Source organism: Microtus ochrogaster, linkage group LG4 (genome assembly GCF_000317375.1).
Source record: "Microtus ochrogaster isolate Prairie Vole_2 linkage group LG4, MicOch1.0, whole genome shotgun sequence".
Classification (NCBI taxonomy): domain Eukaryota; kingdom Metazoa; phylum Chordata; class Mammalia; order Rodentia; family Cricetidae; genus Microtus; species Microtus ochrogaster.
The window spans coordinates 7,220,316-7,232,335 of record NC_022030.1 but is presented as its reverse complement, the minus strand read 5'-3'; the positions used below and the strand labels follow the sequence as shown (position 1 = coordinate 7,232,335).

Below are 12,020 nucleotides of genomic sequence, written 5' to 3'. Positions count from 1 at the left end.
CAAGTTGTCAAAACTAACTAGGACAAGAAGGAAATGCCATTTACCTTGAAGTGGTCCCTACACACTATTGTAGACTATATCTCTTATTCCCACATCTTATAGTCACACCAGCAGGGATCCATTAAAATACCTGGAGTGCAGCAGAAAGCGCTGAAGACAACAGAGATAACAAATACAGCAGCGGGGTCTGGAGTCTAGCACTACTGTTGCTGCAAACAGGACAGAGCCCAACTTCTAACCCTGTGAATATGACGCCTCTCATTTAGATACCTATCTGCTTCAACTCCTATCCTCCAGCATTTTCGATCACCTGGCTCTCCACAATAAGAAAATCATTAAATATTGTTGTGTATCTTTTCCCTCCAAATTGAAGCACCCCTCCTAGACAAGTAGCCAAGAGCCTCCTGCACTAAAATTCACAAGGACATTATAAGAGTCATGAGAGTCAATAGTCCCTGAGCTTATGTAAGAAATAAATAATTGCTGGTGAAGAGGAGACTCTTGAGAGGCGTAGCATGTAGGCTGAACAGAGAGCTCTAGCGATACAGCTAGGGGCAACTGTCTTTGAGCCGTTCATGCTTCTGTAACCCCTCACTCCTCCTCCATGTAAGACACTCGTTAGGTCACTAGACTAGACTTGGGTGGAGTCATTCCCTAGGCTTGTGGTTAGTACCCTATCTGAGATGAATAATATCTGCTCATATCTCCTCAGGGAAAGTCATGGCAACAGGCGTGCCAAGTGGCAAGAAAAGAAGCAGGTTTAAAGAGACAAAGTAAGCATCTGCATTGGATTAGGTTATGTACAACTCAGGCTTTAGAATTATCTGAGAGGGAATTATAAATAACTACGTTATGGTCTCTCATACAAAATGCAGAGAGTATGCCAGAACAGACAGATTCTGGAAGCAGAGAGATGGGGGAAACTAAAGAAGGGGCAAAAAGAAATGCTAAATATTGATAATAAAAACACATAGCAAGAAAAAATTAAGAATTCCTCATCAGTGGGCTAAACTCAGCTAAGAGTCAGTAAACTTACAGGTGGTTTCATTAAAAAAAAATTCCTAAACTGATGTTGACTGAGGTTTTTCTTTTTTTCTTGGTTCCTATAGTTGTTAAGTTTCCAAAACACACACACACACACACAGAAGTCTACATTAATTATAAAACTGATGGGCCCATTAGCTCAGGCTTCTTATTAACTCATATAACTTATTTTAGCCCATTATTCTTATCTATGTTAGCCACCTAGCTCGGTACCTGATTTGGTGAGGCAGTCACATTTTGCATCCTCTGCATCTAAGGGTCACAACTGCAGAATGTAACTTCCCTTTTCCCAGAGTTCTCATTGCTTTGCCTCTACTTTCTGCCTGGTTGCCCCACCTATACTTCCTGCCTGGTCACTGGCCAATCACCATTTTATTAAAAATAATACAAGTGACAGGATAAAAGACCATTTTCCTACAGCAAATTATGAACTGGGTGTACTGGTGTGTGCTTATAATCCTAGCATTTGGGAAGTGGAGACAGGAAGGTAAGAAGTTTAAGGCCAGCCACAGCCTTGTAAGAACTTGAGTCTAGACTGACCTATATAAAAACCTATCTTACTCTGTGAGTTCGAGACCAGCCTGGTCTACAAGAGCTAGTTCCAGGACAGGCTCTAAAACCACAGAGAAACCCTGTCTCGAAAAACCAAAATATATAAATAAATAAAAACCTATCTCAGAAAAATAAAAATAAATGACCTCCAGATCAATTAATTATTCTTCTCCAAGTAATCAAATAATCCCCCAAATAAGCAAAAAAAAAAAAACCCTTCTGTCAATTAGATTAGGATTCGTGAATTTCACCTGTTGTGTTTTATTTTGTTGTTTTTTTTCTGAACATTGCTATCAATGACCTAGAGAAGCAGACAAGGGTGGTTGGTCCCTCTGTAAAATGACTGGTCTTATGGGGGTCCAGGTCGCTGGTCAGCTGTTCTCCTTTCTCCAGTTCCATGCATCCACCTTCTCCTCTGTGCAGCTCTGCCGTCCTTTTCCTCTGATTCCAGTTGACTTATGCCACTAGCATTAGTTGACAGCTAGATAGCATTCAGAGGGAGGAGGCCAGCACCAAGAATGACAGTCTCACACGTTGTCGTGTTGCAGAGAAGAGTTACAGTGAAGTCACAGGGCAGTGGAAGGCAGGTTTCTTTGGTGGTCTTGAGAGTGAAAGATAGCGGAGGAATCTGGAGAGTTGGGTCTGGCCTGCCAGCTTCTTACCAAGGAATGAGCCCCAGTTGCTGACTTGTGACCCTATGACATACTTTCTCCCAGGAATTCTTCAGTGCTGTCGTGCTGGGTGTTTTTGCTTTCAAATTTTAGCATTTCTTTTTTATCTGTCCCTGGTTTCCTTCCCTCTGCTTACAGTACCTGTCTTCTCTTATGTTCTGTCTGCTCTTTTCCAGAGAGACCTTAAGTAGAGGCTCCCAAGTTTTGTCTAAATAATGTGACAATAACAGAACTTTCTGAATTTTATTTATCATCATAATCACCTCCAACCTGACTAGATTGTGATGTCAAATATCTGATTAAATAGGCATCTAAGTATTGATATGGGGACATCTTAAATATGTAATCAGCATTTATAACTAGCAAGTGTTGTAGAATATTATTTTAAGATGTGCTAGCCGGGCAGTGGTGGCATGTGCCTTTAATCTCAGCACCTGGGAAGCAAAGGCAGGTGGATCTCTGATTTCAAGGCTAGCCTGGTCATCAAGAACTAGTTTCAGGACAAGCCCCAAAGTTACCCCTGTCTCAAAAATCAATAACAAAAACAAAAACAAAAGATGTATTATATTTTTATGCTATGGAATATTTGTTTAACACTGCAAAATGTGTTGCGTTCTTTCTCTTTTTCATTACAAGACTGTTTGACCAATAGCTTAGGCATACTCCTAGATAGCTCTTACACCTTAAATTAACCCATTTCTATTAACCTATATATCACCACAAGGCTGTGGCCTACTGGTAAGGTTCTAGTCTTTCTCCTTGGACAACTACATGACGAATGACTGACTCAGCCTTTTCTCTCCCAGCATTCAGTTTAGTTTTTCCACCTATCTCTATTCTGCCCTGCCATACGCCAAAGTTTCTTTACTAATAATGGTAATAAAATATATTCACAGCATACAGAGGGGAATCCCAAATATCTCTCCTTTTCTATCTAAATAAAAAGGAAGATTTTAATTTTAAAATAGTAAAATTACATATAACAAAACAGGTATCAAGCAAAAATTAGTTATAATATTTCTTTGTGAGTATAAAGATTCATATCTAGTTTATCTTTTATCATAACTAAGGAAAACTTTATCTGTCTTCAACTCCATCAAAGAACCCAGAAGGATATAATATTACCTAAGTAAACAGGAAATGCATTGTAAGAAACTTCCAAAACTCTAGAATTAACAGAGACAGCTCTCTGCCTGGAGAGTCCCCCAAAGTTCTTCTGTAATGTTGTAGCATCCATCTTCAACCTACAGGCCCATAGTATTTGGCAGACTTTTCCTGACTCAGCGTTAGCATCAAAAACTGCTTGGCTCCTTTACGAGTTGGCTTCCTGGTTTGTGCTGGCAGCAGAAATGGCTCTGGCTCTTTGGGCAGAGCACTTAAATGAGGTTTGTGAGCAGAGTGCTCCAAGTTGCTTAATGGTGACTTAGACCCACTGCATTCCTGGAGCTGGGGCATTGAGCATGGCTCACAGAGGCAGTAAGCATACCTCTACCATGTTGGATGGGGCAGAGCCAACAGGCAAAGCTGCAGTGTTAGTCCTAACCACACCTGCTTAACATTTAAAAAAATAACTCTCCCAGTCAGAAAATATGTTGCATTCTTTTATGTTACATGTGTTCAACTCTGTGAAGCTGTGTTACTTTGCCTGTCTAAAACACCTGATTGGTCTAATAAAGAGCTGAACAGCCAATAGCAAGGCAGGAGATGGATAGGAGGGGCTGGCAAGCAAAAAGAATAGGAGAAATTTTGGGAGACAGAGATCAAAGATCAAGGAACAAGAAAAGGAAGAGAGGAGAAAAGAAGGGGCCAGTCACCCAGCCAGCCACAGAGTAAGAGTGAAAGTAAGATTACCAAGTAAGAAAAGGAAGAAGCCCAGAGGCAAAAGGTAGATGGAATAATTTAAAAACACTTTCTAAAAATAAACCAAGCTAAGACCAGGCATTCATAAGAAAGAACAAACCACCATGTGTGATTTATTTGGGAGCTAGGTAGTGGGCCCCCTCAAAAGAGCCAAAAGAGTAAGAGCAATAAAACAACCAAGAACAACAAGTAAACTTTGAGTAGAAAAAAAAATACCTTCCATTAACATGGATAGGCCTCTTCCCATTTGTTTTGAGCCTTAGGAAGAACACTAAGATTTCCAGAAGGAATTCTGCCTTGAGATTTCTGTACAGGAGCCATGTCTGGGTTTGCCACAGATTTCAGACTAGCTACCCCCACAATCTTGAATATCTAGATGTCCCCCATCTCTCCTATTTATCTAAGGAACTCTAGAAGAATGTTTCGTCAAGTTTGTTGGCAAGAAAGGGCTCATCTTTCTGCAATATGTGTAAAACCACACTTGTGATCAAAGAGGGATTTTGTTCAGTACAAAACAATTATCCTCTGATGGTATAAAAAGAAATCCCAGGCTTCCTTCAACTTCGTTGCTTTTAATTAATTCTCAGCTTTATATTGCTGTACCAGGACATTGCCCTCTGGCATGCTCATGCCAAAATTAGTGCTTTTTATTTTACTCTTTAAAAAGCCAGTGTAATTCTGGGTTTTCTTATTTATCCACTCCTGACTTCTGAACTATGGTGGCACTCCTGAAAGCAGCTGCCTGCCTGGAAGAAGCCAGAAAGCAGGAGCAATCAGAGCCACAATTCCTTTGCTCACCAGACTGCAGAGACCTACCAACGAGCCAAAACATGACTTCTGCTTCTGCTTTTTAGATTGTTGTAACTTGTTTTTCTTTTGTAAATGACAGAAAAATATAAGATGCCACTATCTGAGCCTCCCAGGAAGATGCTGGCTAACAAGAGTAAGCTCAGTGTCAGGGGCCCTCTCTTGCTTTCCCGTTTGGTGGCTGCTCCATTTGTTCTATCTCGATTTCCATTTGTACTGCTATCTCAAATGGGTGGCTTGCTTTCTTCAGTACGAGATGGTATTTTACTTCTTTACAGTTTTCCTCACTGGAAAGTCTTTGTTGTTGTTTGCTTTATCATTTTAAATCCAACTGCTAGGGGTAATTTAGGAAGTTCCCAATGGCAGCTGGGAGTGTAGCTCAGTTGGTAGAGATTTGCCAAGCATGAAGGAAGCCCTGGTTTCAGTGTACAGCAGCACAGTAGACTAGGCATGGCATGATGGTAATCTCAACACTGGGAAGGTCAGAAGGTCAATGCCACCATTGGGAACAGTAAAATGAAAGAAAGCTCCCAATGGGTTGGAACTTGCCCAACAGCTCCTGTATTCCCCACGTGGGAAACAGCTTTCAACTGCCCAACAGCAGCACATGAAGGTGTCTGAAACAAACTCGAACAATCCACCTCTTTACAGATAGGCTCACACTTTATTTTGACAAATATAAGATAGAAAAATATCATAATGCGAATATAGCAGTTGCTCTTTTTGTAACAGAGTTTGGGGTTGTGCAGTATGACTTGGGATGCTCTCCAAGGCAGCCTGTTTCCCTTCTGACTGTTCTACAGTCAACACTGAATTATTTTCCAGCCACTACATTTGCTTGAAAGAGGATTACATGAGGGAAAATGGACTTTTTAAAAAGGTTATAGCATTCAATAATAAATATTATAAAGCAAGGGACCCAAACAGCCTTTAAGATATATAATTACAAAGAGCCAACTTTAGACTTCATAATCAAAGCTAAGAACACATGTCTTCAAAATAGCTTCAACATTTCCTATTAATATATAATAGAATACTCATTTAAAAAACCAAGGAAGGAAAATTCGAGTAAACACGATATTGCAGATGACCTGAAGAGTAAACAATTCAGTGTATTAATAAATGTCATTTCAACAATATGCTCTTTGCCTCGCAGGCAATAAAAACTATAGTTCTGTCATCAGAAATGTACCCCTGAATGTGATCTTTGAACTTATTAAGTGATGTCATCTTGCTACAAGCCTTCTTTGGAAGGGGTGGCTGAGGGACATTTGGTACATGCAAATATTTTGTTATGATTATAAAGACAAAAAAAAAACCCAAATGTCCAGGAGTCTGAAGCTGAAATCCCATTTTGATTTTGTTAAGCACCTGCACGGGCTCTTCCTTCTGTGGCACCCCAGGCAAAGTCCCACTAGGTAATTAATAAATAATAAATAGGTGCTAATCCATCCCTGCCGGCCCCTTTAGCGTTTGTTGTCTTCTCTTCCCCTGCTCCTCAGAATACAACTGGAGGCCCTTCCTTAAACGTTATTTCTACCATATAAAATAACCGTATGTACATATGTACATACATGCATGTCTTTTTTCAAGGACTGGGTAACTCCTCATTTTCTATCAAATAATCCTTCTTCATATACTTAGTGCCTCTCACTAACCTCCACACTTCCAAGTAAGCCTCCTTTAAGGACTTCCGGCTCCCTTCAGCAGAATCCTCTTCTATGCTTGAGCTCCCAGCCACCAGTGAGACCCCTCTGGGGCTGCCCCTTGCCTCTTGCCCACCTTGCTGTATGGAGCCACCCGCCCTTTCTGCACCCTCCGACCCGCTATTTCCACCCTCAGCGGGCAGCTCCTCCATAACAAAAGGTAGCAGGTCCCCACTTGACTGCGGTTCCTCTGCTGCTGCCTGTGATTCCAAATCCTCATAGTTGCTCTGCCTTCTGGTCTCCACGAATTTGGCCACGCAGTAAATAATGGAGCCCAGGGTGTTCACCACGACTCCAGCAATAAACAGAGAGGTGGGCTCCACGTCGCTGAAGGCCACCATGCCCACCGTGATAGTAGCAATGCTCTTCACCACGCCCACGAAGCTGGTGGTCACCGCGGAGTTGATGTAGGTGCAGTGCAGTGTGGTGAAGTTCATGGCACAGCCGATCAGGATGCAGGCCACGAAGATGGAAACCATGGCGGGGTCCTTCCAGCCTGGAAAGGTCCAAGCGTGGATGGAGTCTGTGCTGGCGAATGAGCAGATGACCAGCAGAGGGGTGGCAGAGACCGCGATGACATACTGTGCCGTGAGAGGACCGTGCTCCGTGTCTGCGCTCGCCTTCTGGATCAGCACCAGGTAGGCGGCGTGCACCAACACCGCCAGCACGCCCGTTACGTACCCAACGGGGTCGCCTGTCAGGTCACCAGCTCCTGAGCGACCCAAGACGGTCGAGTCAGCGCGGGAAAGAAAAAGAGAGGAGACACAGGGTTGGTGCGGGTGGTCATCCACTCCGGGAAGCATGTCGCGTTGGAAAAACATGCTTAGCGTCCCACTTCTGCCCACGAATTTCCCCGGTACCCAACAGAAGCCCTTCGTGCCTCCATTACTGTGTCAAAATGCGACAGTCAAGCCCAGTGTCATCCTTCTCGGTGATGAAGGTCACCGAGAGCTAAGATGCTCTCGGGGTGGGCGCCTTGGCATCTCTGAACCGGCACGGAGGTCACCTGGGTGGGTGGTTCCTCCACCTCGCCCCGTCGGCACCGGAAGGGAGAGGGAACCCCAGCTAGTGGCCTCACCCCGGGCGGGTTGGGCCCTGGAAAGAGGGTTTCTCCTGCGGTCCGCAGCTGGATCCCGCAGGATCCTCTCGGCTCCTCCCGCACCTGAGCCCCAGGCGGGTCCCTTCTGCCTAATGCCCGGGTACTCCGAACAAGCCTGGGTCACCCAGGCTTCACTCCCATCTCCCTAGCTTCCCGACCCCGTGTGATCGAGGAAGTTCCCGTCCCCCTTCCTTCCGGCTCAGTCCCGGGCTGGACTCCAGCTCTCGATTCAGGCGACTGACTCTCCATCCCTCCCGGAGGAAAGGGCTGAACCAGAAAGACCCGGGTGGGGGCGACGCGCTGAGAAAAGGGGCGGGGGGCGGAAGCCGGGGCACCGGGGGTGAGGGGAGGGCTGATGGAGGAGGCTGGCTGAAGACTGAGAAAGGCTGCGCTGGGTCTCAGAAGCAAAGTCCCTTTTGTGAGCCCAAGGATCACTCAAAGCTCTCTGCCTCGCTCTGCCTCAGTCTCCCCATCTGACAGTGAGGGGCGTTGCACCGAGTGGTCCCTGCTATCTCTACCGGGAGGGGAGGGTGGACCAGGGGTTGGCGCGGGTCTCGCTCACCTGCCAGGGCGGCGCCGCAGGTGGTGATGAGCACGGCCGCCAGCACCCCTGGTGAGGGCGCGCCGTTCTTGAGCACCAGCACGCCGATGAGCATGGTGACTAGGGGCAGGCAGCGCTTGAAGACTACGTACATGGGCAGGCTGAGGCCACGCAGCGACCAGAGAGTGAGACTGGACTGCAGCGTGGAGAGCACCGCGACCCCCGCGAAGGAACGAGCCAGGCTCAGGCCGAAGGGGGGCACGGCGATGAGCCCCAGGCGCCGCAGCAGCTCCAGGCTCAGCGCCGCGGTGGAGCTGGTCAGGCACTGCACCAGGGTCAGGAAGGTGAACTGGTAGCGGCTGATGAGGAACTTGAGCAGGATGTTGAGCGAGCCGGAGAAGACCCCGTGCGCGATAGCCACTGAGATGCCCAGCACTCGGCCCCGGCACAGTTGCCGCATCGCGCCGGCCCCGCCGCACTCGCCAGTGGCGGAGCTCCGGACTGGCGGGAGGGTAGCAGAGAAGCGCGGAGCGAGGGCGGCGGGGGCGCGGAGTCGGCGGCAAGGCGAAGCGAAGGGCAGGGTGTGTGGGCTAGGTTGCCCGGGGAAGCTCCAGCCGGGAGTCCTCGCAGCTCGGCGGCTCCGCGTGCGACTGCCCCGCTGCTCCCGGGAGGCGGGGGCGGGGGACTCCGAAAAGTGCCAAGGGTGGGGGACGGGTCTGTGAGGAGTGGCGGGAATCCTAAGGACCGCGACTTGGAAGTAGGTGAGGAGCGGCGATGAGACGTGTCCCGCGCGGTTCCCGGGTCAGGCTGGGCTCTCTGCGGAGTGCGGACTGGCGACCGGTCCACTGGGCCGGCTGCCCTGGGGTTGGATGAATCTGAGCCCCTTGGGCTCCCAGTGCCCACCTGGGTTGGCTGTCGGGGTGCGGCTCCTCTTTCCCTCCCACAGTGGCAGTGCAGTGGGGTGCGGGCCGGGGGATCCCCTGCACAGCTAAAGACGGTATTAGAAACAACAGCGCCCAGCATTGAACATCGTTCATTGGTCGCAACAAGTGACGGCGCCCCCAGCCCGGTGGCCCGCGAGTTGCAGCGGATTTTCCACCCACGGTCTCTCTCAGCGATGCACGGGAAACAGACACGTCGGTGCTGAAGGGCGGCGGGAGGGGGGCCCTGACACTCAAGATCCCAGCGCCTTGAAAGAACCCGCTGCCGGGAATGCTTTGTAGCCCGGAGGCTGACCTTTTCTGGTGCCAGGCGAAGAGCTTGGAGTCTGCAGCCCTCCCAGCAAAGGTCCTGGGATCGTGCATGGCCCTGCGGGAGCTTTCTCATAAAGGATGGCGTCTCGGCAGAGGATCATGGAAGTGGAGGGACACATTTAATTTAGGCAAAGAGACAAAATGAGCCAAACAGCAGAAACTAGGATTGGTGTGGGGAGGATGGGGGACGACGACAAGCTGACAGTACTAGTAGTGGAGGAGCTTGGAAGGGAAGCAGCCCCAGGGGTGGAGGGGTAGCGTCAGAGGCGTGCTAAAGGGGATAAAGGGGTGCGGCAGCGATGAACCTCAGACTCTCCGCCCTGTCGGGAGTTTCCGTAGAAATGGTTTTTGCATCCCAGGGAACCGGTTGCATCCTGCTAGACAGTCATGGGCAACTTTGGGGAGTAGGGTGCTGTGGGTGTCGCTTTCCCTGGCCAGGGAGTACACCAATGACCTTCAGTACTTGTGAAAGGTACCTGTGTTCCTTTCTCCCTGGGAAATCTACTTTTCTTTTTGTGACCCTCTCTATCCCCACCCCAAACCAATGAGACTTTGATCTGAATTCACTTGCCGGGAAGTTATGTTCTGACCCACAGCGAACTCAGCAGGAATACAGCCGCTAGCTCGGCTTCTCTAAGCTCCACGCTAGTTCTCCCGCTGTCTTAAATGTATAGCCAAGGCCAGGCTGTGGCTGGGAGTTCGAGATCTTCTCATCGCGCCCCTTTCAGTCAGTGGGGTCTCCTCTCTTAGCCACCGGGATTTCAAACTCATAACCTGTAAGCACTGCACCTCCTTGCCTGGACACATGGGATATACATATTCCCTCAAAATCTAATATCTCTTTTTATACACGTCTATGCTGAACTCGATAGTAGAATACAGATGTAGAAACTGATTATTATTTCATCGTGGGGGAAAATCGTTACAGCAGGAATCCCAGCTTCACTGCAGTTCCTTGTCCGGGCCAGCTTTTGTGCTGTGGGTGCTTTGTGGGGAGAGCCCACCATCTTAACCAGCCCTCAGGCTCTGGCTAGCTAGTGCCCAGTGTCTGGCACAGCCAGCCACCTGCCTGTCCCTGACAGGTGTGCACTCAGGAGAGTCTGGGCCCCCACGGAGCTGACTTTGCAGGAATAAGTCCCAGATGCATTGTACTGAACGATTCCCGTTCCCCGGGGAACTCTTCGTTTTTATTACTGTAAGCTGTGGTTACACACTATTAGCTACTTAAGAGACTCTGGTTTTCAAGGGTTTAGGAAATAACGAAGACTGAAACAGCCATACAAATTATGTGTATGCATTAAAGGTATATTCAAAATACGCAGAGAACAGAGATCAAGACTAAACGTGACTTCTTTTGTTTTTTAAGGTTTTCAATACGCAATTTTTCTCTGGACCACTCCGAGCACAGGGCTGCTGCTACAAGACATCCTATTATAAGCGAATATTATAAAGAAGTGGTTGTACAGACCTAGTTTTGAAATGATTCATTTCTGCCAGCAATTATAATTGCTTCCATTTGTGAGCCTAACATTAGGTGGAGGATCGGGGGCTGACTCAGCTACCTTACCGTTCTCATTTAGGCAAGACTATTTAGCTTAATATTTCTGGTCTACAGGGTATGAAGCAGCTGATTTTCCCAGCTGTATTAGATATGGTTTTCTAGTAGGACCTAACAAATGAACCCCATTTCCAACAAAATTAGTCACTAGATAAGTTCCTAAAGACAATCAAGAAAAAGGTAAACACCATAGTATATTTAGCAATTGAACCAGAATTTGAATAGGAGGTCACAAAGCCATTTGACCAATTGGCATCAAGTCACCAGAGGTCTAGACACAAGCTCTTTATCTTTAGAGCTACTCAATAAATATTAGTGGCATAAAATCCATCTTTAGTTCATTCATCCAACAAACGTAGTAGGCAAATATTCTGTGCTGGGCAGTCTGTTAGGCAGAGGACTGGAGGGCGAGCACTCAGCTGGTCCTTGGGGAGCCACATGTGGGGGAGGGGCAGCACCAGGAAGATGAGGCAGCGGGGGAATCTTGCAGCAGGAGACCGGGACCTAGGAAGGCAATTATATCAGCTTGACAGGGAGCAGAGAAGGCTTTCTGAAGAAAGACAAATGGTTGTAAAGAAATTTACTTTGCCATTTTTAATTATAAATGTGGCTCCTGCTCGTTCATTGTCGTTCAGACAAAGGAAACAAGCTATAAATAACAAGAAAACGGTGTCCTCAGTGCTCGCCAGCCTCCACCCTACCATGGCTCACAGGTGACTGCCCTGCAGTCTTTTATACATGTAACCATATACAAACCCTTCTTTAAAAAGTAAAACTGGGGAGCTGGGTGGTGGTGGCACACACTTTTAATCCCAACACTCGGGAGGTAAAGACGGTGGATCACTGAGAGTTTGAGGCCAGCCTGGTCTACAGAGTGAGCTCCAGGAAGGCTCCAAAGCTACAGAGAAACCCTGTCTCAAAAAAAAAAA

At 47.4% G+C, this 12,020-nt stretch overlaps 1 protein-coding gene across 1 annotated transcript; it reads right to left on the bottom strand.

Annotated features, from left to right (window-relative positions):
* Positions 1-5,596: 5,596 nt before the first annotated feature.
* Slc35d3 (solute carrier family 35 member D3) lies at positions 5,597-9,179 on the bottom strand. Its single transcript, XM_005360966.2, has 2 exons — positions 8,302-9,179; positions 5,597-7,352 (listed from the first exon to the last, which is right to left on the bottom strand). Exons 1-2 carry the CDS (start codon positions 8,738-8,740, stop codon positions 6,523-6,525), a joined length of 1,269 nt encoding a protein of 422 aa, XP_005361023.1. The 5' UTR covers positions 8,741-9,179; the 3' UTR covers positions 5,597-6,522.
* Between the last annotated feature and the right edge of the window lie 2,841 nt (positions 9,180-12,020).

Coding starts and splice junctions, on each gene's coding strand:
- Slc35d3 (XM_005360966.2), bottom strand. CDS start 8,740: ATGCGGCAACTGTGCCGGGGCCGAGTGCTGGGCATCTCAGTGGCTATC. Junction 7,353..8,301: donor CTGCGGCGCCGCCCTGGCAG/GTGAGCGAGACC, acceptor TGGGTCGCTCAG/GAGCTGGTGACCTGACAGGC.